This window comes from Schistocerca gregaria, chromosome 5, assembly GCF_023897955.1.
Source record: "Schistocerca gregaria isolate iqSchGreg1 chromosome 5, iqSchGreg1.2, whole genome shotgun sequence".
In the NCBI taxonomy this organism is placed as follows: Eukaryota; Metazoa; Arthropoda; class Insecta; order Orthoptera; family Acrididae; genus Schistocerca; species Schistocerca gregaria.
The window spans coordinates 543,071,174-543,097,199 of NC_064924.1; the positions used below are offsets into that span (position 1 = coordinate 543,071,174).

The following is a 26,026-nucleotide window of genomic DNA, read 5'->3' on the forward strand; positions in this document are numbered from 1 at the left end:
GTCGAGGGGCATGAAAGGGAAGCTGTGGTTGGGAAAGGAGTGAGACAGGGTTGTAGCCTCTCCCCAATGTTATTCAATCTGTATATTGAGCAAGCAGTAAAGGAAAGAAAAGAAAAATTTGGAGTAGGTATTAAAATTCATGGAGAAGAAATAAAAACTTTGAGGTTCGCCGATGACATTGTAATTCTGTCAGAGACGGCAAAGGACTTGGAAGAGCAGTTGAACGGAATGGACAGTGTCTTGAAAGGAGGATATAAGATGAACATCAACAAAAGCAAAACGAGGATAATGGAATGTAGTCAAATTAAATCGGGTGATGCTGAGGGAATTAGATTAGGAAATGAGACACTTAAAGTAGTAAAGGAGTTTTGCTATTTAGGAAGTAAAATAACTGATGATGGTCGAAGTAGAGAGGATATAAAATGTAGACTGGCAATGGCAAGGAAAGCGTTTCTCAAGAAGAGAAATTTGTTAACATCGAATATAGATTTATGTATCAGGAAGTCGTTTATGAAAGTATTTGTTTGGAGTGTAGCCATGTATGGAAGTGAAACATGGACGATAACTAGTTTGGACAAGAAGAGAATAGAAGCTTTCGAAATCTGGTGCTACAGAAGAATGCTGAAGATTAGATGGGTAGATCACGTAACTAATGAGGAGGTATTGAATAGAATTGGAGAGAAGAGGGGTTTGTAGCACAAGTTGACAAGAAGAAGGGACCGGTTGGTAGGACATGTTCTGAGGCATTAAGGGATCACAAATTTAGCATTGGAGGGCAGCGTGGAGGGTAAACATCGTAGAGGGAGACCAAGAGATGAATACACTAAGCAGATTCAGAAGGATGTAGGTTGCAGTAGGTACTGGGAGATGAAGCAGATTGCACAGGATAGAGTAGCATGGAGAGCTGCATCAAACCAGTCTCAGGACTGAAGACAACAACAACAACAACAACAACAACAACAACAACAACAACAACCCTCACAATTTACTGTTTAATCAGCAGACCTCAAGTTTTTTATCTCTTCTCCCTGGACTTAAATTCCCTTTCCCAAATTCTCCCTGGTTTATTTTACAGCTTGCTCTACCCATAGATTGAATAACATTGGGGATAGGCTACAACCCTGTTTCACTCTCTTCTTAACTATTGCTTTCCTTTCATGTCCTTCAACTCTGTTTTGTTATAAAAGACTTTCACTCCCTGATACCATGAGATTTTCAAGGTTTGTAACACAGTCAATGTTTTTCAATAGCTTTCTCTGGATCTACGAATACTTTAAATGTAGGTTTGCTCTTCTTTAATCTACCCTCTAAGATAAGTCATTGGGTCAGCATTTCATCGTGTGCTCCAAGTGATCTTCCCAATGACTGGCCTCTTCCAGTATTTCCATTTTTCTACAAACAGTATCAGTATTTTGCAACATTGAATTATTAAATTGATAGTTGATAATTTTCACACTTTCTTTCTTTTGAGTTTCAGTATTACATTTTTTTCTGGAATCTGATGGTACTTTGCCTATCACACACATCTCCCACATCATGTGGAACTGGCTGGCTGTCTCAAGGAGGTCAAAAACTCCGAGGGCATGTCATCTACTCCAGGGGCCCTGGTATGACTTAAGATCTATCAACACTCTGTCACATGCTTCTTACAGTACAATGGAAAGACCAGGGATAACAGTATTATGAAAAGGATAGATTGTTCCTCAACATATGGAGGAGACTTAGAGTTGCAGACAGGCACAATCAAAAGGGTCTGACACGTGTGTGTGTGTGTGTGTGTGTGTGTGTGTGTGTGTGTGTGTGTGTGTGTGTGTGTGTGTGTGTGTACGCCCACACTCTTTCTATTTGTGAAGAAGGCCTTTTGGCTGAAAGCTTAAATGTTGTTTAGTTATCTTTTTGTTTTGGCCTCTGTCTGGAACTCAACGCCTCCTCTATATGGAGAGTAACAATCTATCATTTTCATACTATTGTTCTTCTGTTTGGCAACTCAATTTATTTTCTCTTCCCTTTCTATAGTACTGTCTTCAAATTCATTTCCTCTCTTTATACCTTCTATATCTTTCTTTTGCCTTTCATTTTTCTCTTTATTTCTTAGTAATGGCTTCCCATTTGAGTTTGTGGCACATACAGCTGTTTCTCTTTCTCTAAAGACCTCTCCAATTTTCGTATTGGTGTCATCTACCTTTCCCATGGTCGTACATGCCTTAAATTTGTCCTCTAGCCACATGTGCTTAGCCATTTTGCACTTTACATGTCTGTATTCCATTTTGCATACTTCGTTTGCTGCATTTTTATCTTCTCTCCTCTTATCAGTTGAATTCAGCATCACATGTGTTATCCAATGATAACTTTTTGCTTATTTCATCCTCTGCCATCATCACTATTCCATCTCTCAAAGCTATTAGTCTTTTGCCATATCCATTTTTCCTGTTTCGCTCAGTCATTGCCTAATTCTTCCTTGAAAACTCTCAGTAATCTCTGGTTCTTTCAGTCTTTCTTCAGTTCCTTCATTTTTAATGTGCAGTTGACAGCCAGTAAATTATGATCAGAAGCCACATCTGCCCCTGGGAATGTTTTGCAGTTTAAGATTTTGTTTTGACATATCTGTCGTTTCAGCATCATCTATCATGATTCTTAAACAAATTAAATTTCGTTATATGCAAAATTCTATCAGGCAGCTTCATCTTTCACCCCCCCCCCCCCCCCCCCAAATTCATGTATGTTTTCTCGCTATTTTTCCTTATCATCCTTTTCCTGTCATGGAATTCCAGTCCCACTTCAGAATTAAATTTTCATTTCTCTTAACTATCTTAGTAATTTCATCTGTGGTGTCAGAAGCATATAAACTGCTACTGCTGTGCCGGGTGGTAGTTTGTCTATTTAGGCTGCAAAAATGTTTTCAGTATGTCATCCATAGTAGCTTACGCACACATTTCTATTTTCTTCTTCATTATTACACCTGCTTTCGCTTTGCCCACTTCATTTGGTATCTATAACTCTTCATGTACCTTACCAGAAGTTGTGCTCTTCCTGCCACCACACTATACTAATTCCTTCTATATCTAACTTCAACCTATTCTTTTCCATTTTTAAATTCTGTAAGCTACTTGCTGCATTAAGAGATTGCCCATTCCACCCTCTGGTCCATAGAATGCCGGTTTGTTTCCTGATGCCAGCATTTTCCTAAGTAGTCCATTTTTACCTTCTTAATATTTTATCCATCTATACACTAGAGCTGCATGCCCTTGACAGAACTAATGGCTGCAGTTCCCCCTTGTTGTCAGCCATTTGTATGGCTTATGTTACAATATAATACTTTTAGTTGTGAAATAATACAATAAAAAATAATAATTTCATCTCACAATATTATCAACCATACTGTTGCATATATCCACAATGATGTCACATGTTGATGATGATTGTCTTTATCATCGTATTAAGGCAGTACTTAAACAAGACATTACATATCAAGTGTCATTCACAGAAATCAAAGAAAAATAGGAAGTTAATCAAAGTACCAACAATAAAATGTGCAATCTACAACTTCAAGTAATTCTCTAATTCATACTTTACCCACCTTCCAGCTTCTTGTGCTGCCACTGCTCACCCTAATGACGAAAAGTAACATTTAAAAAAATAAAATGGAGAATTGGTTTGTTTAGATATAGTGGTCATTTCTTTGGACCTCAATGAAGCGATCGTTAAAGATGTTGGCACATTTTCATTAACAGATGAGAACAATAACTGTCATTATTTATAAATGTACTTGCACTAAATTCACTAACATTTGTGAAAATCACAAAAATTCAAAAAGAATGGACCAGTCAGTACTCAAAGGGTTTGTAGATTGAATGTGGTGAGGAGCAACTAATGAGTCTATGTCCATTCAGTGTAGACACACTATGGGGATGAAATCCATCTTATCCGTATAGCTGTACCAAACTAAACAGCAGTTCGATCCGTGATGCTGCTTGGTAATGGGTGTGCATCTGTCCACATCAAAGATTCTTTGCAATCTGTCACAGGCAAAAGTGATAATGCATGCTTGCACATGCCTGTATGAGCATGCAGGCATGGCCCCCACACACACACACACACACACACCATTTCTTCATCTTTCCATATCCAGAAAGCACAAAATCTCCCTGCGGGTTCGAGGGTAAGAATAGGCCCGCGGTGTTCCTGTCTTAAGAGGTGACTAAAAGGAGTCTCAAAAGTTTCGGCTGTATGTGATGGTCCCCTCTCGGGTTTGAGCGCCATCTTTCTAAATTCTTCCAAAGAGCGAGCCAATTGGGGAAGGGTGCCTTGCATGGTGCACTGTATCCGTCGTGCGTTGAGACCTTTAGCCAGCTTTCTCATCGTTACAATGCTGTCCCGCTCGTTTTCCATCTGTTGGGCGAGGATACCTTACCACTATGCACTGTTGCTTTTTGTTGAGTCGATGACCTTCGACATCTTCGCACCTAAGATCCAGCACGGTAGCCAGTCCGTTGTGGTGGGGCCGCCATGTACCCTGTTGGTAGTAGCCCCCAGACAACACAGGGATCGCTCTGCTGATGCCTGCACCGTTAACTCCCCATGTATGCCAAGGAGTAGATGCCTATCTCCCTGGGGCATCGGGACTCCTGGCATTGGCCATCCTGCCAGGTTGCCCTTGCTGAGGCTGGGTGGCGCCCGTTGGGAGGGCCCTTGGTTGGAGTGGGTGGCATCAGGGCGGATGACCCGCAGTGAAGCGTGGTACATCATCTCTCGCTGGTGGCCAGCCGCCAGAAGTCTCTAAGCGCTCTTGGGCTCAATTTAATGCTCAGAAATACAATCCGCAAACGTTCCTCTCCCTGGCCATATCGTGGGAGGAGCTTAAGTCTCAGGATGGCAGTGACAATTATTCGCCTCAGTTCCTAGTTTGTACGAGAGCTGATGGGAAGTCTTTCATGTCCACAAAGCCTCAGTTCTTTGTAGAGCATTTAGAGGACAAGTTTGGGGAGGTGGAGAATTTTTCCAAAATGCACTCTGGGTCATTTATGATAAAAACGGCATCCTCTGCCCTGTCACGAAGGTTACTTGCCTGTGACAAGTTGGGGGATGTTAACATTACCATCACCCCACATACGAGTTTAAATATGGTCCAGGGTATTATTTTCTATAGGGACCTACTTTTGCAGTCTGATGACGAGCTGCACGCCAACTTAGAGCGTTGAGGTGTGCATTTCGTCCGGCGCGTTCATCGGGGTCTGAGGGATAATCAGGTTGCTACCAATGCCTTCATCTTGGCCTTTGAGGGTGATACGTTACCGGAGAAGGTCAAGGTGATGCTCTACCAGTTTGATGTCAAGCCCTATATCCTTCCCCCAATGCGGTGCTTCAAGTGCTGGAAGTTTGGCCATATGTCTTCCCGCTGTACTTCCAGCCTTACATGTCGAGATTGTGGACGCCCATCACATCCCAGTACTCCATGTGCTCTGCCTCCCATCTGTGTCAACTGTGGAGAGCATCATTCACCTTGCTTGCCAAACTGCAGGATCCTACAGAAAGAGCGCAAAATTATGGAATATAAGACCCTGGACCGACTGACCTGTAGTGAGGCTAAGAGGAAATATGACTGACTACATCCTGTGAGAATGACATCTTCCTATGCCACTGCTACAACAACCATGCTAGCCCCATCAGTTCTGAGAATTCCAGCCGGATCGACGAGCCGTATGCCTCCACATGCCCCCTTGCCCGTGGGGGGGGGGGGGGCTCTACCCACCCTGTTGCTCCTGCGCCACCTACCTCGGGAGCAACACCCTCCCACTCCTCAGGGATGTCTGTCCCTGTTTCTAAGCCGGAGAAGCATCCACCTTCGACTTCTCACACTCGCAAGGAGTCCCTTGGGTCCCTCCCTTCCCAGGTTTCCACAAGCGGGAAGGCTGACTCCCGACAGTGGCATCAGTGCCCACAACCAGCTGATCACAGGGCTTCGCGATCCTTCTCCGTCCCAAAGACTGAATCGGTGAAGCCCTCCCAGCCAGTGAAACCCAAGGAGCAGTGTGAGAAGTCCAAGAAGAAGAGCTCTAAGCCCAAGGAACTTGCGATGGCACCCACCCCACCGCAACTTTCCAGCTCTGCGTCTGAGGACGAGGTGGATATTCTAGCATTCATTGAGGACCTCAATCTCACCGGTCCCTCAGATACAATGGATAGCATTTGCACAGGTGTTCAGTCGGAGGCAGCAGGTGACCCAGCAGCGTAATCTGCCTCCCCAGTCCCTTCACGCCTTTCTCAGCCAAGGATGATATCATCCTCCAGTGGAACTGCAGCGGTATCTTCCACCATTTTGCTGAGCTCCAACAACTTCTCAGCCTTCACCCTTTCCTCTGCAGTGCTCTTCAAGAAACTTGGTTTCCGGCAATGCGAACCCCAGCCCTCTGTGGCTATCGGGGTTATTATAGGAACCAGGCAGCTTATGAAAGGGTATCTGGTGGTGTCTGCATCCACATCCTTCACTCTTCACTCCCTTCACAGAGACTCTGTCCCTCTACAAACACCTTCAGAGGCTGTCGTTGTTTGGGTGTGGATGCCACAGGCTGTTACTATCTGCAGTCTTTATCTTCCATCAGATGGTGATGTCCCACAGCATGTCCTGGCTGCGCTGGTAGCCCAATTGCCGCCACCTTGCCTGTTACTGGACGACTTCAACACCCATAACCCTCTGTGGAGTGGGTCAGTGGTAACAGGTCGAGGTGCCACCGTTGAGCATGTATTGACACAGCTTGGCCTTTCCATTTTAAATGATGGTGCCTTCACACATTTCAGTGTGGCACATGGCACGTACTCAGGCATTGACCTTGCAATCTGCAGCCCTAGCCTCTTACCGTCTGTCCAATGGAGTGTACATGACGAACTGTGTGGTAGTGACCACTTTCTGATCTTTCTGTCACTGCCACAGCATCACTCTTCTGGGCGCCCTTGCAGATAAGCTGTGAATAAGGCTGACTGGGACTTGTTCTCCTCCAAGGCCGCCATTGTGCCGCTTTCTAATGAAGCCATTGATGCAGTGGTTCACTTGGTCACCACCGGCTTTGTTACTGCCGCAGAATCTGCCATTCCCCGTTCTTCTGGGTCCCTCGGCAGAGGACTGTGCCTTGGGTGTCGCCTGCGATTAAAGATCGCAGGCGGGCACTCCAGCGTCACAAGCGGCACCCCTCATTAGAAAGCCTCATCGCCTTTAAATGGCTCTGCGCATGGGCCCGCTGCATCATTCGCCAACACAAGCAGGAGTGCTGGGAACGGTATGTCTCCACCAATTGCCTCCATATCTCTCCATCGCAGGTTTGACCAAGATTAGGCACCTCTATGGCTATTGGACCCCTGTCAGCGTCCGTGCCCTCTCACTGAATGGAGCAGTTTGTACTGACTCTGACGTAATTGTAAACCACTTATCAGACCATTTTGCTCTCAGTTCTGCTTCTGTGTATTACCCAATGGCCTTCCACTGCATTAAAGAGCGGTTGGATCGTTGGAGCCTTTCATTTCACACCCACTATCCTGAATCCTACAATGTTCCAGTCAGTGAGTGGGAATTCCACAGTGCCCTAGCCGCTTGCCCTGATACAGCTCCCGGCCCAAATCGCATCCACTGTCATATGCTGAAACACCTCTCAGTGGACTGCCAGCAATGCCTCCTCGACCTTTACAACCGTATCTGTGTGCAGGGTGAGTTTCTATCGCAATGGCGGGAAAGCATTGTTATCCCCCTTTTGAGACTTGGCAATAACCCATTGGAGGTGGACAGCTACCGCCGGCGGTTGAGTTGGGTACTCAAGTCTCGGGGCCTTCTGGCTCCGTCTCAGGGTGAGTTCCGTAAAGGCTGCTCTGCCGCTGACAATCTGGTGAACCTGGAGTCAGCCATCTGTATGGCCTTTGCCCGCCGTCAGCACCTCGTCGCTTTCTTTTTCAACATGCAGAAGGCGTATGATATGACATGGTGCCATCACATCCTCTTTACGCTTCATGGTTGGTGTCTTCAGGGTCCACGGCCGATTTTCCTCCGAAATTTTCTGTCGCATTGTACCTTCTGCATGCGTGTCGCGACCTCCCATAGTTCCTCCCGAGTTTAGGAGAACGGAGTACCACAGGGATCAGTCCTAAGTGTCTGCCTGTTTCTAATTGCAATTAACGGGCTCGCTGTGGCGGTGGCAATGTCTGTCTCAGCTTCCTTGTATGCTGACAGCTTCTGCCTCTACTATAGCTCCATCGGCATTGTAGCTGCTGAACGTCAGCTACAGGGTGCTATCTACAAGGTGCAGTCTTGGGCTGTAGCGCATGGCTTCCAGTTTCCGGCTGCCAAGACCTGCGTTATGCATTTCTGCCGGCGACGAACAGTTCACCCTGAGCCACGGCTTTATCTTGCTGGTGAACTTCTTGCTGTGGTGGAGACACATCGGTTTTTGGGTGTGGTTTTTGATGCCCGGTTGACTTGGCTCCCACATAGTCGGCAGCTTAAACAGATGTGTTGGCAGCATCTTAATGCTCTGTGATGCTTCAGCCACACCAGCTGGGGTGCTGGCCGATCTACCCTCTTACGGCTCTACCAAGCATTAATCCAGTCCCATCTGGACTATGGGAGCCTGGCTTATGGTTCAGCATCCCCATCTGCGTTGAGGATGCTGGACCCAATCCTTCATAGTGGGATCACACTTGCCACTGGTGCTTTCTGGACCAGCCCTGTGGACAGCATACTTGTGGAGGCACGTGTCCCTCCACTGCGGTTACAGCACCAACCTTTACTAGCCGCTTATGCTACACATGTTTGTAGCATCCTAATTATCGTCTCATGTTCCCTCAGTCGGTTGTCCATCTCCCAGAACGTCGGCCCCAGTCGGGTTGTACGATCGCGGTCCGCGTCAGAGAGCTTCTCTCCGGGCTTGGTGTCTTCCCTCTTCCACCTCCTTTCTGGGCCCCTCTGCGTACACCCTCATGGTGTGTGCCCCACTCAAGCCTTCGGGTCGAATTGGCACAGGGCCCGAAGGACTCAGTCCCTCGGAAGGCCTTCCGCTGCCGCTTTCTTCCCATCCTTGCCACGTATCAGAGTTCTGGCGTTGTTTACACTGACGGTTCGATGGTTGCTGGTCGTGTCGGTTATGCTCTCACTCTAGGGGAGCACTATGAACAATATTCATTGTCGGCTGGCTGGTGCGTTTTCACTGCTGACTGCTGAGCTGGTCTCCATCTTTTGTGCCCTAGAGTATATCCGCTCCTGCTCAGGTGAGTCCTTCATTATCTATAGCGACAACCTGAGCAGTTTACGAGCTATCGACCAGTGCTTCCCTCACTCTCGTCTGGTGATGGCTGTCCAGGAGTCCCTCCTTACTCTTGCCCGTTGCGGCATTTCTTTGGCCTTTGTGTGGACCCCTGGTCATTTCGGCATCCCGGGCAATGTTGTGCCTGGCCAAGAAGGCCACCAGTGAAACAACTCTGGACATTGGCCTCCCAGAGACTGATTTGCGAGCAGTCCTATGCCGCAAAGTTTTCGCGCTTTGGGACGCTGAATGGCGCTATCTGACCACACCCAATAAACTCCAAGCTATCAAGGAGACGACGACTGTGTGGCGGTCATCCATGCGAGCCACTTGCAGGGACTCTATTGTCCTTTGTCGGCTCCACATTGGCCACACCCGGCTGATGCACAGATATTTACTGAGCCGTGAGGACCCGCCTCTATGTCACTGTGGGGCAGCGTTGACAGTGGTCCACATTTTGTTGGCCTGTCCACTTTTAGCTGTTCTCAGGCAGACATTAGCACTGCCTGATACACTCCCTGCCCTTTGAACAGATGACACTGCCATGGCAGGCTTCGTTTTGCGTTTTATTCGGTCAGGGGGCTTTTATCACTTAATCTATGTGTTTGTCTTTTTTGTGTTGAGTCTGGCCTTTGGCCTATGGTTTTAGACTGAGTTTTTAAGGTGTTTCTTGGTGGTTGGCTTTTCCGTTTTTGTCTCTATGGTCGGCCAACCACTGTCACATTCTGTTTGATTTTAATCCTTTTTCTCTGATCTCTGTCTAAGTTTTTCTTGTCCTATGTCGTCTGTTGCCACGTCCTTTGTCCGTTTTCCTTCTGTGTGGATGTTTGACGTTTTGGAAAAAGGCAACAATGACCATAGCAGTCAGGTCCCTTTAATCCCACAAACCAACCAACCAAAGCACAAAAACTGTATACCGTAGTTGACACATCAGTGGTAGTGGCCTTCCTGACATGTAGAGCAGCAGAATACAGTGTTTTCAGATGAGTTTTATTTCAGCCTATCCTACAGCAAAATTATGAAGCTATCATATGATTACCACATGGCAGCTTCCAGTGATGAGTGACATAGCAGGTATATGCCAGGTTTGATAATTTTGACAGAGAGATGGGCTAGGAAGGGGAGGTTCATGAGGCAAGTGGAAGATGCAGATGGGTTATGGACAGGTAGAAAAGGAAGAGGAAGGAGGAGGAGATAGAGAGGGGGGAGGAAAAGATGGATGGAGAGGAGGAAGGAAAACATGGTCAGAGAGAGGAGGGAGAAGAAAATGGTTACAGAGGTGGCAGGAGAAGAAAGAGCTTTGTGTGTGTGTGTGTGTGTGTGTGTGTGTGTGTGTGTGTGCGCGCGCGCACGCGCTCACACACACAAAATCTGATCAAAAATATCTGTATACCCATTAGTGGTCCATACTATAGTGTGTGTCCATTCTTCACTTTTATAACGGTTTTTCTGCTGGGGGTGCTTTCAGTGAGGTGTACAAATGTTTTTAGAGGAATTGCAGCCTTTTCTTCCTAAAGAGCTAAAACCAAAGAAGGTTGAATGCAGGGTTCTGGAGTAAAGTCAGTGTTTTAAACATTAACTGATTCAAAATGTGTTACATTTTGTTGAGATCAGAACTCTGGACAAGCCAGTCCATTTCAAGGATATTTTGTGCACAAACCATTGCCTCAGTCACTTGAGCAACAGTCAACTTAGATGGGTTGAAATGTTGCTGATGGATTTGTTACAATGATGACACCAATGACTAGGCCACGTTCAAAGTCACTGATTTCTCCTGACCGACCATTCTGGTCTTTCTGCTTTTCTACTGACAATGCTGTTGTGGTTGGCAGGAGAGCCAACCGTATGGTTAAAGGAGGCCGAAATGCACGCGTACTAGCTCATGCAGGCTGGCATGAGGTCTGGAACATGACAAGGGAATGAGAGTTGAGAAAAACGGACATAGCTGGTGGAATACTTAACTTTAATCCATTAATGAAGAATGTCGCTGTACGGATACTGGCGCCTTGCTAGATCGTAGCAAATAACGTAGCTGAAGGCTATGCTAACTATCGTCTCGGCAAATGAGAGCGCAATTTGTCAGTGAACCATCACTAGCAAAGTCGGCTGTACAACTGAGGTGAGTGCTAAGAAGTCTCTGTAGACGTGCCGTGTGGCGGCGCTCAGTCTGAAATTACTGATAGTGGCGACACGCGGGTCTGATGTATACTACCGGACCGCAGCCGATTTAAAGGCTACCACCTAGCAAGAGTGTTGTCTGGCGGTGACACCACATTCTTCCCCCGCAAATCGGCGTACCGTTGTGGAATAAGGCTTCCGCCCGCCGTGGGGGGGATCGCATGTTGACGTATGCGACGAGGTGGGGAGCCTAATAACAGGCGAGTCTGTGTCACCCGCACCCTGCCATTCGGACCACGGGGAGCTAGGAAACGCCTGAAAACCTGCTCCAGGGTGCACGCCAACATGTGGTGTATGCGCCCTTAGAGAGACAGGAGGGGCCGAAGGGTCGACCTCCATCGGGCCGGGGCACCCGACGGGCGGAGACGACATATGGTCCGGAGCGGGCAAGAGGTCCATGTCGGAGAACAACTGGTCAAGGGAAGCGATCGGCGGCGCGTGACCCAGGGAGACGGCCGGCGACTGCAGCAATGCGTCTACTGCGGGCGTTGCCAGCGGGAGAACAGGCGGCGGCGGCGCATCGCCATGGGGCAAAATGGAAGGCAGCATCGGTAACACCTGGGGCTGAGGCGAGCCAGTAGAGGGGTCCCCAGGGCGCTGACCGGAAGGCACCGTCGCTGAAAGCAGACGGCGAGTGGCAGATCCCGTGCGACGACAGAGGCGCATCTGATTGAGATGCCGACGCACCTCACCAGAGTCCCCCAAAACCAGATACATAGCGCGTCCGAGGCAGTGAAGAATGCGCCCTTTGAGCCAACACCGTAAACCTCATTATTTGCGATAGACAACATCGCCGGGAGCAAAAGCAGGTGTCTGCCGCTGCACAGGAACCTGATGCGGCGGATGTAGCAAAGACATCAAGGTTCGATGACTACGACCGTGGAGCAACTCAGCCGGCGAGCGACCATCTCGGGGCTGTGTGATACGAGAACAAAAAGAGCAATAACGCGTCCTCCCGAGAATGCGACTTTTAACTTCAACATCTGTGACTTGAAAGTCCTGACCAATCGTTCAGTGGCACCATTTGACTGTGGCGAAAACGGCGCGGACGTCAGATGTTGAATACCATTGGCCTTGCAGAATGACTGAAATTCTGCAGACATGAATTGTGGGCCATTGTCGGAAACAATAGTCTGTGGAAGACCTTCAATGCAAAAGATAGTGGATAACGCTTGGATGGTGGCAGAGGACGTCGTGGAAGACATCCGGACAACAAAAGGAAACTTACTGAATGAATCTACCACTACCAACCATCGAGCATTCCAGAATGGACCAGCAAAATCGATGTGTAAGCGTTGCCAAGGGGAAGTGGCTTTTGGCCATGCAAAGAATTTCCGCGATGGTGCTGATTGTTGTTCAGCACACACCATGCAAGAAGAGCACATATTCGTAATCGCGGCATCGATTCCGAACCAAGTACAGTGCTAACGAGCAAGTTGTTTCATTCTCACTATACCCCAATATCCTTGGTGGAGAAGCTGTTAGACAGAGGACTGTAACGAACGTGGTATCACAACCCTGGACTGACCATTATCAGAACGTAACAGCAAAACACCACGTCGTACAAAAAGTCTCTCTGCGGCAAAGGCAAGTCTTGAATGGCACGAAGGTGTGTGGGACTGGGATGTATGCCTTGGGAATTGATTACATGTCCCAGGTATGGTAAGTCCCGAGCAAAAAAACACACATTTGTCCTTCAGCAAGTGAAGACCATGTTATCGCAAGACCTGAAATAATGTTCTGAGATTGGGCAAATGTTCTTCTTTCGTCTTTCCGGAGATCACAATATCATCCAGATAATTGGCTGCTGTAGGGACCGACGCACAAACAGTTTGTAGATATTGCTGAAACAATGCAGGGGCGGATGCACACCCGAATGGCAGTCGTTTGAATCGATACAAACCAAGATGCATGTTAACCACCAAAACGCGCTGGGATTCTTCGTCCACTGGTATTTGCAAGTACGCATCTGCCAGGTCCAACTTCAAAAAATATTTACCCGGGCACAGTTTGTCAAACAGATCTTCCGGGCTGGGTAAAGGAAAAGTTGCAATCACTAGTTGTGGATTCACTGTTGCCTTGAAGTCCACACACAGTCTCAATTTTCTGGAAGGTTTTGGCAAAATTACTAAGGGTGATGCCCAGAGAGAAGCCTGCACACGTTCAATTACACCTTGTGATTCCAAATCGTGTAATGTTTTTGCGAACTCGTCACGCAATGCGTGGGGAACATTGCGCGCTCTGAAAAATTTCGGTTGCGTGATTACTTTCAGTTCCAAATGTGCTTTATAGTTCTTAGCGCAGCCGAGCTCCGGTGCAAAAATGTCTGCAAATTCTTCACATAGGCGAGAAACACTGTCTGAAGGCACAGTCTGGTTCACTGATAGGACCTGATTTACTATAGACAAGTTAAACAACTGAAATAAATCGAAACCAAACAAGTTCACTGCAGAAGAAGAATGAGGGACGTAAAATGACACAAGTTTTGTTTGTCCTTTGTATGTTGCAAGAAGGCTGCACTGTCCTAACACAGGGATCTTTTGTCCGGGATAACTATTTAACGTAACACTTGCGGCATGCAACGGAGGTGTGCCCAGCAGTTTGTAAGTGTCTTGATTGATCAGTGAAACTGCAGCTCCGGTATCGAGCTGGAATGGTATCACTTTGCCGTTAATGTCCATGTCTACAAAAAGTTTACTGTCCTGCTGACGATAAGCGACTGTCTCGTGCAACGTGAACTGGCACTGGTACATAATCACTTGCGACTTGACGGGAGTTCCGGCGATGTCGACGCACACTATTTTTGGGACGAACACAGTCACTGTTAGAGAGAGGGGCACTGAGCGGAGTGGAATGAACTACATGAATTTCCATGGACGAAAGTTCGTGAGCCTGAATATCCTTGGTTCGATTCCGATTCCGGCGCGAAGCAAAGGCCTCGAATGGTTTTGAGCTTCCGATCTGAGCTTTTTCTGGCAAACACTCTGAACATGTCCTTTTTTATTACAATAAAAGCAAATAGCTTAGCGTGACGGGCAATTCTCACGCGATGTTTAGTAGCACACCGCGGGCATGATTTGATCACTGCGTTTGCTTGCTGGCGCGGTACACGTGGCTGAGAGCCTGGCGGCAGCGGCGCGGCTAAGCACGAGGACTGTTTATTGCTCCGTGCAGCTCGCCCGGCGGGCCGGTTAACCTGACACACTGCTGGAAAGTTTCGAATGATTCCTGAGCAAATTCAAGTGTGTCCTGCCAATCCAATATGTCCATTACTTGTTGAAGGGAGGGATTGACTAGTTTCAAAATCTGTTCCCTTATACGAACATCAAAAACGTTCTGTGCAATTGCATCCCGTACCATAGTATCTGAATAAGGGAGTCCACATTGACACTCAAAAGCACAATCCCTAGTAAGGCCTTGCAAGGTTGCAACCCTCTCCCGATTAGTCTGACCTGCCGTACGTTTTGTACGAAAGAAGGTATACCGTTTGGCAACGACATTGACTGATTCTTTGAAATATGCATCTAATGCAGACAAAATTTCTTCGTAGGACAGAGTTGCTACGTCGCGTCAGGGAAATAATTTGACTATCACACGGTACGTATTCACGCCGACGGAAGACAACAAAAATGGCTGCCGCTTGTTACCTTGAATTCTGTAGGCGGTGAGATGGAATCCAAATTGGCGTGACCACTCCGTCCAGCTTTCCAGTGCAGCATCAAAAGATCGAAAAGTGGGTGCAACAGCGTGTTGTGGCTGCGTTAGCGGTGAAGCGGCTGCTGCCGCATCGTTTTGCATCGCACGTTGAACCTGGACGAGCTGTCCAACGGCATCCAGTAAGGCCTGCATCTGCTGATTAAAGGAGGCCTAAATGCACGCGTTCTAGCTCACGCAGGCTGGAGTGAGGTCTGGAACATGACAAGGGAATGAGAATTGAGAAAAACGGACGTAGCTAGTGGAATACTTAACTTTAATCCATTAATGGAGAACGTCGCTCTTTATGGTACATGATTCACAATATCAATAGTACAGATACTGGCGCCTTGCTAGGTCGTAGCAAATAACGTAGCTGAAGGCTATGCTAACTCTCGTCTCGGCAAATGACAGCGTAATTTGTCAGTGAACCATCGCTAGCAAAGTCAGCTGTACAACTGGGGCGAGTGCTAGGAAGTCTCTGTAGACTTGCCGTGTGGCGGCGCTCGGTCTGCAATTACTGATAGTGGCGACACGCGGGTCCAATGTATACTACCGGACCGCGGCCGATTTAAAGGCTACCACCTAGCAAGTGTGGTGTCTGGCGTTGACACCACAAATGCAATACTCCCTGCCTCCTTTTATAGTGGCGGTTCCACCTCTTGTGACATCTAGTAGTCAATTCTGCATTACGTAGGGCTGTCTGAATGCTTTTGATTATATGCAAGTGAATTGTGAATTTGCAAAATGACTACGTTCCTAGAAGTACATTTTCAGAAAATAACAAAAAAGCATTTACTATCTTACTGAAGTGAATATTGCACTAGCAAGTGAATTGTGAATTTGCAAAATGACTACGTTCCTAGAAGTACATTTTCAGAAAATAACAAAAAAGCATTTACTATCTTACTGAAGTGAATATTGCACTAGATTATTGCATGATATGCTACACACATCAAAATTACATAAAACTGTCATTACAAAAGCATGATCTTGTACTCCCTTTATGTTCAAATTTTGTTTTAAAAAAGAACAACTTAAGTCGTTTTTCAAATTAACTTCGGTTGTGTTTGTTATGTAATAAAATTCTGACATATAAAAACATACAATTGTGTTTTCTGTATTGATAAACATTCAGACTGCGTAGAACAGTAAATCACCCAGGGAAATAAACATACAGGACAACTTCCAAAGCAAAATTGCAGATTTACTCATTTGTCTTTGTTTCCCAAGCTGCAATTTTCTCATAAAATGCTTTGGATTCATTGGAGTCTGGAATCTACTTGAGCATTTTGCATGTATCTTTTTTTTTTTTTTTGATTGGGCGCACACCGTTTGGATAAGCATGTCTGTGTGATAATTCTGGGATATGTTTACATCCTGGCCCAAGGATGAAAGTATGTAGAATTATTTTCTTTTAGCAATAGAGCTGACTATGTATTCACATATGTCCTTCGCTGTGTAGTCTGTCCTCACACCTTAAGTTATCTTTTCACTACTTGTGAAGTCCCAATCATTTGGCAGAAAGGAGTGTTCTCTGATAGGGAATAGAAGTCTGATGTTCAAAAAATGCCTGTGAGCACTTAAAACCACTAAAAACCTGATGAGAGTGGTGGTCGTATACTGGCCTGGACAGCCGTCACAAAACAACAAGAGTTCTTGAATACTAGATGAGACACAGGTATTGAAACAGCGGAGGAGAAAACTGCATACCTTATTTGGACTTTTGTTAGCTTTCCCCTTGGTAGATGAGTTAGTTTTCATGTTAAGTCCAGAGAAAAGTGGAACTGTCAGTTGACTATAATAATACATGTTCTGAAGTGTTATTTTAGGCAAGCAAACATTTTGCGTGCAGTCAAATGTTAAAGCAAGGAAAATCCTCTCTCTCAGTGCATAAATTGGGTGCATCTTCCAGTGTTTTGTAGAACTTTTTTTGCGACATTTGTGAACTATGAGTTCTGCTGCAGCAACACATTAGGATTGATCATTAAGTGCATTGCTGTTCACTTTAACATTCAGTTCTTCACACTTAATGCATGTGTCTGCACTGGGCCTAAAAAAACTCAAAAGGAAATGGTTATTGAAATATCTGTAATAATAGTGTTGAAACACATTGCTATCAAGATATTTGACAAGAAACATTTCATGTGTTATTTTTACAGCAAGTTCACTGTTTACGTAGAAAACATCTGTGTTTCCTTACTGGCTTTGTTTAGTTAGAAATGACACAATACGAGCATGAAGTTTATCAGCCTCTTTTGTGTTTTCCACGTTGGTCCTTAGGAGACTTTCCGCTAAGTGGCAACTTACACAATCTCTTTATGCTGGATTTGGTGACACAATAAACACTGGGAAGGCTTTCTTACATACTTCTATGCGCTTGTCTGAATCTTTAACATAATACTTGAATATAGCTGCCCTAGTACCAGGCTCATCTTCCTTTCCTCTTCATCTTTTTATGGCAATTTTTACAATTTGTCCCTGTAAGAACGTATCTTGTTCATTCTTAATTTCAAAATATTTAATGTAATTAACTGCTTCTAACAATGAAGTTTCAGAAATCAAATAGAAACATTATTTCCTGCATAACAATGGTTCATAAACAAGAGTCTGCATTATTAATGTCATTACCACTTGCGGTAAGCTACAGTGATGTGTACAGGAATACTGTGTACAACAACATTGTGAAACAAAATTAAATCCAAATAGATTATCCGCAAGCAGGTCATGTTTGTGTAGGTGAATCTAACTTCCCCATATGATTTACATGCTCCAAACCTTTAATCTTAGCACATTTTATTGTAGCTGTCTTGTATTCTGCACCTCTTTTGAGTCCTTTCCTCCTCGTTTTGTCATTATTTTCTTCATTTCTAATAAAACCAATACATAAAGCACTGCTATTAGATGGCATTTTTGTTTCCAGAGTATGTATCACAGGTCTACCATACAAACAAATGTAATATAGACCTTTCACCAACTTAAGTCGTGGACTAAGGCTGTTTTGCTGGTAAACACGAATGTTCTGTTACTGTAAATAATGTAGAGAAGTTACGGACTAAAGTCATTTTGTTATTAAGCAATGTGAATTGGTTATTGGAACATTGCTGTGCCCAGAACTCAAAACCTTGGAAATGTAGACTTAAGTTGTGCAAATTAACAGTTCAGGTACAAAACGTAGTGTGTCAACCTATTGGCAATGATGCCTGGTGATAAAAACTACTACTGTTCTGTATTGCCCCAACCATTACCATCAATTACACTGTCAAAAACGTTTGTTTTTCTGTTTTCAGGTGATCACCATTTGTGAAATTTCTGTTGATGAAACAGATTATTTCATGGGGGAGAGAGGCAATCAGAAAGGAAAAGTACCAAAGGCGTTCTTAGAAATAATCAATCCATAAAAGAAATGCAGATACTTGCTCAACTAATAGCAATATTGTCACATAGAGTGCATCCAGTTATGTTATATTTGCCACCAGTAAGAAAGATGCAACAAGTTTTTGAAAGTGCCAGCACAGTGGGTGTGTGTGGAGATGGGGGATTTTTTTTTTTTTTTTTTTTGGGGGGGGGGGGGGGTCACTTACATGCACCTATGTTCAGAAGAGAAGAAAGGTTTTGGATAAATGTAGTCTAGAGCTTTACTGAAAATGTAGTTATAGTAAGATATTTGAGAACGACAGCTGAGAGAATGGAAAGGAAATAACATTCCACAATCTAAGTTTATTATTTCTCCTCCATGGGAGTAGCCATGGAGGAATCACCACCTTCATTTCCTATAACTGTTGTTACTATTTGGATTTGTATATGACACTTATATTCATTTGGTCTGTGGGATACTAAACATCACATTAAAAAATCATATATGTTACACTGGCGTCTACATTGCTGTTGCAAAATCTGCAATACATTCCTTTACTTCATTAAATCCAACAATTATGTAATTACTATGCATAAAATTAATGTCCAATATTTATTAATGTAAGTGGGTAATGCCAACTTCTATCAACTACTGTCCACAAAAATATTGTTTGGTGTGTGGAAAACCAAATTCCGAAAAATTTGTAGTGAGTATAACATGGATATGGATTTATGTGTGTACCTTTACTCATACATGAACCTACATTCAGTAATACATTTTGAGAAAAAATATAAGCTCTGGACTTTGTTTTCCTTGGTAAAATATGTTTTAACTCTTATTGTGTTGTTTGTTATTCTAATATTTAAAAAAATGACTAATGTAGCAGTGTCATGTCATGTCCTGTTACATTTTGGTGTAACTCATAAATAAACTGCCTTATAACTTTATGACAACAGAATGTAAAATTGTATCTTTCCAGTCAGATAGTGTTGGTATTAATCTGGAAATAACTGAAAGTATAAAGTGATGAAAGACTGATTTTCTAAAAGTAAAGCTGAAAATGACAACTGATTTGTAAATGAAAGCTATTGATGTTTTATTTCAATCCATTCCGTAACAAAGAAGGTAAAATATTCCCAGTATGGCATATATGCCTAAAGTATTATTTTTTATTGTTTTTATTGGTATGTCACACACTGTTTATAACACCAGACAAATTAATCTTGTTGCTGTATTGCTTTGTATGACGTTATTTTGGCACATAGTCAGTCTCGAAATCTGTGAATAATCTAATGATGTAAATATCAAATTCCATATACTATCACACTGTAGAATATTCACTCTTTTTGGCAAAAAGTACATGTCATTAATACAACTTTATAGGCAATAAAATCCAAGCAATAAAAATTGTAGATTACAATGTTTCCCAGCACTCAGGTACCATTTGTATATAAACAATTACATAGTTTTCTCTGTGACTTCATATTCTTCTCTATGTTGTCAGTAACTTCCTTATAAAGTTTAAGAAGATACTGAGAAACAGTCACATATATTGTGTGTGTGTGTGTGTGTGTGTGTGTGTGTGTGGCAGAATGACTCTGTATGTCAGAAAGTTAAGCTTAAGTAAAGAAAGAAAATAACTCATGCAAAAAGCAACTACATGTTTTTGTCTACCTTTGCTCAGGTTTGGCAATTAAACAAATAAATTTTCACTGAAAGTGCATGTTGTCAAGTATGGTATCATTTTAGTCCCAGTTAAATTGTATGGAGATTTTGATACTCCTGATTTATATGAATTTTAAGCTTATATAGTTTTTTATTTTGTGAAGCCAGAGTTTATTGTGTATTATTTTTATGGATAAATAAGTAGAAAAATAAGTATGTAGTACACTGTTTTATATGAAGTAGCCTGCTGAAGTGATGTCCTACTTGTTTGTTGCAGCTCATATGAATAAACTAGACAGATGCACATCAGAGAAGGGCTGCTACCTATACACTACTTTGTTTTTCAATGTATTTCATTTAGCAATGTGATGAAAGTTTCCATCTCCTGAGTACAGGATATATATTACATGATTCTCATGATAATTATTTTCTAAAGGCTTAGCTCTATCATTGCAACAATATCACTTAATCTCATGTGTCACTTCAAGGTTTCCTAACAGGCCTTAACATGAATTCAGCTCTTTATGATGACCTTCATTCATATTCATACTTCCATTGCTTCTAGCCTCTGTTTATCTATTCGACTCATTGACTAGCTCTCACATCTCAAGTAAGAAAATTCCAAACACTTTCTTTGCCTTGATGTTGATGTATATACTCATCAAGAGACTTTCCTTCACTTGGGATGCACATCTGGCAGTGGTTACCCACAATTTCCACAACACATTTTTTATCATCAGAATTTGTACTCCCTAAACAGTAAAACTTTTTCAACTTGTCCACTTGCTGATTTTCTAAGTACCACATTTGTAGTGATTTGTTGACTCACTGCAGGTAAACATGTTGATCAAGTATGGTGAAAGGGGGCAATTTTATCTGATTTCTTTCCTGAATATAGTTCTTCCTTAAATAGTTATGTCTTCTGCTTCCTGTGTAGTTCCCTGGTGAACCTTCTATCATTCTCATCAATTCTCATGCTCCACCTAAGGCTGAATGTCAGTTCCAGTATAGCACATTAAAGTTCTTTTGCAAATCAATAAAAAATTGCAAAAGTCTTTCTGTTTGTTGCCTGTCGACACTCTGGTATTATCCACAATGATTATAATGGCTGTCACAGTTCTCATGCTGAATCAAATCCATCATTCTTTAAGCAAAATTTACCTTTTTTTTGGTTCATTATTACATTAATTACGTAGGAATGTCTTTGGTGTATAAAATAATAGAGTTATTGTTTTATAATTACTACTGCTGATCATAGTTTCTTTTTTCAATAAGACTGTTGTTTTAGTCTGACACCAGTCTTTGGGAATTTTCTCTTCTTCAAAGCAGTTGATAATTATTTTGAACAAGGTAGTAATCACTTCTCAATCTCCTTATTTTCAGAAATTCTTATTCTATGTCGTTGATATCCATTACTATTGCATCCATCATATTGTGCAGAACTTGTTCAAATTCGTCTTTGGTGAAAGTGGAAAGTTTCCTGAGCTTTCATGATTTCTTAATCATTATACATATCTTGTGCGGATTTTTTCCAGCATGCACATTTCTTTGCTGTCAGTTGGTAAGTTCCATTTTTTCTGCAATACCAGATGCCCGCTTTTCAGTTGCTTATGTGTACATATATAAAATAAAATTTAGTAATTCTAATGTAAGCTTTCAGACTATTCTGCTTAGGTTTTTTCTGGTCTGTATGAGATACAGTATCTCTTTATGTCAACCAAGATTTTCTTGGCTGCAGCTTTGTCTTGTATGTTACATCATCTACAGCCTTTAAACTCCCATACTTTATCTGGTTCAAATTGCAGTTATTTCATCTTAAGTTGTGTGTGATTTCTTAATTATATGGAATTTATATTTTGTGTGTACTCTTAATGATTTTCTGATTTTCTTGAACCTCATACTATCCTTAGCCACAACTGTCCAGATCTGGATCCAGATAACTATGGCTTGATAGTACTTGGCTTCATAACATTCCCTGCCTAAAATGGAATGTCTCTGTACCTTGCTGAGGTTACCAGTAGTTGTACACATATACTGTCTTCAATTTTGGAACTTTGATGTACAATTTTATCATCATCATATGTTGATCACAGAATTACAGCAGTCTTTTACAGCTCTCATTCTGATCTGTTCTGCCATGCCAGCTACTTCTATAGCCTTATCCTTCCTGTAGAAACCAACAAAAGCTCTGAAGTGAATAATTATAATAATCTTTTGTTGCCTTTGTAAAAGAGTAAACCATCATTTGTGTAATAAATATTGATGTTCCTGAAGTTATGTTTGTTGTCATAGTGTACTGTAAGATTATTCACCAATATATCGTTTGAGATACATTGAACAGTGCCTATGCAATAAAGGAGGTAGTGAATAGTGTATGGAGCCTTCCTACTGTTGAATGTAATTTAAGAAATTAATATGTATATGGCAGCATGAGAAAATTGTTCATAGATTGTTAATGATAATGGAGATATATACAGTAGCACGTTGACATTACTATTAGTGTTTAAGACAAAAAATTCTACCATTTGTAAATGGAGTAATAATAAGGACTTGCTGATTTATTTAAAAAAACATGTAATGCTCAAGATAATTCATGTTTCATTTGTACAATGGGGAGACTTTTTTTTGGAGAGGGTGGGGGAGGGAGAGGTGGTTGCATTAGGTTAATTCAGATACACGCCATTTATATTATATTTGAATGTGGACTTGGACTTTGTGGCGTATACTGCTGATGAAATCATCTCCGGCTTCTGTCCAGATGGATGAGTTGATGTTCTGTGGTGTTTCAGTGAGTGTCACTCTCATCATCTTCTGGAGAAGTGTCGAGATTGTGTGGGCATCTCGTACATATATATCCCTGAGTGGTGACTGACTCTCCCTACCCCTTTTCCCATACACAGGTTTCAGTCTCACCCAGACTCACGAAGCATCAACAACTGGATGCATTCTTGGTGTAAAGGTGCTAATGCAGGGTACCATGGTGAACTTAGCTGATAGCCCTCATCCTTGTGTTTCCATTGGACCTTATCTCAGTGGATTCTTTGATGATACTCTCCCAAATCCGCTAGCTCATCACAACATTTTTGTTTTACTTAAATTCAAAAGTACGTCCCTCATTGAGCTATGTTCTGCCACTGCTGATTCATCTTTATACACCAATGTATGCATCTAATATGTTCCATGCAGCTTTGCATGATGCAGTGCTGTGTTTGCCCAGTGTGCTTGTGACCATAATTGCAAGGAATCCTGCATATACCAGATATTTGTAGTTTTAGTTTTACTGATCCAAGCATATCCTGCATTTTTCATGGTAGTCAAAAGATGTCCTTGAGTTGTTTTTTCCAAAGATTTCTCACAATTTTTCTGAGAGAGGCCCAATATAGAGGATAAAGCAAGTTTTTCTACCTCTTTATTTTCCTCTATTTTGCAGAGACTGTACCATTCATTTTCTTCAGTGCACATCTAATCTGCACTTCGCTGTACCCAGCTGAAAGGCTGCCTTTGTCATATATGGCATGTGTCTTGTGTGCTAGAGTGGTTAGAACAGTGTACTGCTGCACCAAATGATGACGGGTCTTTGCATAAAGGTACAGATCTGTGTGGGGCTTCCATCTGTATACTGCATGTACATCCGCTTGTCTTATTATTAAAATATCTAAAAATGGAATTCAGCGATTGAGTTCTAGCTCCATTTTGAACTGTATATTTTGATGGGTGCTGTTCATATGGTTCAAGAACTTGTTCAAGCCTCTCCGACATGTTCCCACACAATAAAACTGTGACCTACATAATTTAATAAGTTTTTGTGTTTGAGCCATGCAGGTTTTAGTGCCATCTATTCACAGTGTTCCATGTGGAGACTGGCTGTCTCAGGGGCAAGTGGTGAGCCCATGTCTACTCTGTCAGCCTGTTCACAAAATTCCCGACTGCATTTGAAGTAGATCGTGATTATTATATGTTCACTGTTTTGGGCTCAAAATGATCTGTTAAGCGTACCAAGGAATCTTGAAGTGATACTCATGTGAAAAGAGGTGTCACATCAAAGCTCACCAGGAGATCGTCCTTCTGTAGCGACATCTCTTCCAGCAAGGCCACAAAATCAGCGAGGTTCTTCACTCAGTGACTGGAGAGTCCCACTATGGGTTTCAGAAGTGAGGCTAGATACTTGGCCACTCCATATGTGGGTGCATTATTAATGTTCACTATAGGACACAGTGGTAAACCTTCTTTAAGAACTTGATCAGTCCATACAAGTGTGGAGGTACTGGATAGAGTTGCTTCCTATCTTTTTTCATCAGAGTTGACTTGTGAAGCAAAGTTGTTGTTTTCTCATTATCATTGGTGCTGGGTATTAAATACTTTTATCCGTTACACAGATGACACTTTCACTCTGTAGAAATATGGCAGAGAGACCCTGAATAAGTTCCTGGACCATCTGAAAACTGTCCACCAAAACATACAAGTTCACAGTGGAGCTAGAACAAAATGAAAGTCTTCCATTTTTGGACATTCTAATAATAAGAAAAACAGTCTACAAGAAGAAGACCAATACATATCAGTATCTTCATGTAACAAGCTGTCATCATCCAACACAATAGTTCATGCTCTAACAATTCCATTGCACAGGGCACAGGCCATTTGTGACAAAGAATGTAACACCCTAGAGATGTTTTTCGTCAAAATGGGTGCACTGAAGTGCAGATTAGATGTGGTTTGAAGAAAATGAAAAAAGGGGTAGAGGAGGAGGAAGAGAAACCCACCTTTCTCCTCTCTATATTGGGCTTCCCTCAATAAAGATTGTGAGAATTGTCAGAAAAACAACACTGAGACCATCTTTGTCACCACAAGAAACAAAAACTATGCTTGATTTAGTAAAGGACAATCTGAAACTGAAAATACCCAGTGTATACAGCACGCTTTGCAAGTGGTACTGCCAGTACATCGGACAAACACAGTGCTGCATCTCACAATGCTGCATGGAACATTTGTACATATATGTGTGGGGCATTTTGATGCAGCCACCTGGATGGAAGCCCAAGATAATTTCATCATTTATATTATAGTTTTGCAGCTGCAACCTCTAAAGGTCAATAATTTCATAACTTTGGCTGTGATGTATATAAATGTTAAACATGTAATTTAATTTCATACTATGTGGATATGTGCTATCTAAACATCATTTGTTTTTTCAGCCTTTAAGGTTGAGCATTCATTTGTGCTGTGACCTCAGAGGCAATACGTTGATGTAATCATTTGTCATGTAGGTAGCTCGGGCATAAAACTCAACATTTCAATGTTCATATTATTTCAAGAAGAAAACCTATTTTGTTGTTTTCTTTAAGCAAGCTGTATTGTCTGATGTCAAGGATTCTGCAATCCAGATATATGTTCTCTGATACTACCTGCTGATGGAAACAGTGGAATAAAACTTTCTATAATTCTTTGCACACAATGATTGTTGTTATACTGTTTTTCCTTACTTCCTAATAAAGCCACTGCCATTGATTTTAACACCTGTTCTCTACTTTATGTAGACTTTCACATAAATGATATTTGAGTTAGACTTAATAGGGTTTGCTATAATCTACGTAGAGAGTCTTGGTATTTAATCACCAGATCTCTCTGTGATGTTGCACTGGTGCCTGCCTGCATTGTTCATTAAGCTCTCAGAGTCTCAGTGATCAAAGTCTTGTAGAATAGCTGTCATTCGATTTTTAGAAATTGTGCAGATAATGTATATCACACATATTCCCATGTGATGTGTTGTGTTTTCACAATTATTTCCACCACAAAGATTATGATGACCAGATTCAGTTTTACATCAAATGTTTTTATGCAAGCCTCTGCACTT

The 26,026-nt window shown here is 42.7% G+C and overlaps 1 protein-coding gene across 2 annotated transcripts in view; it reads left to right on the forward strand.

The window, feature by feature from the left end:
- Nucleotides 1-25,627, forward strand: part of LOC126272067 (endophilin-B1) — a 243,036-nt gene extending 217,409 nt beyond the window's left edge. The window contains exon 8 of one of the 2 annotated variants that reach the window (XM_049974605.1): nucleotides 18,443-25,627. In XM_049974605.1, coding sequence (XP_049830562.1) covers nucleotides 18,443-18,553 — 111 coding nt within the window. In that variant the 3' untranslated portion in view covers nucleotides 18,554-25,627. The remainder of the gene's footprint in view (nucleotides 1-18,442) is intronic. The other variant, XM_049974604.1, reaches the window with a different exon arrangement.
- The last annotated feature ends 399 nt before the right edge of the window (nucleotides 25,628-26,026 follow it).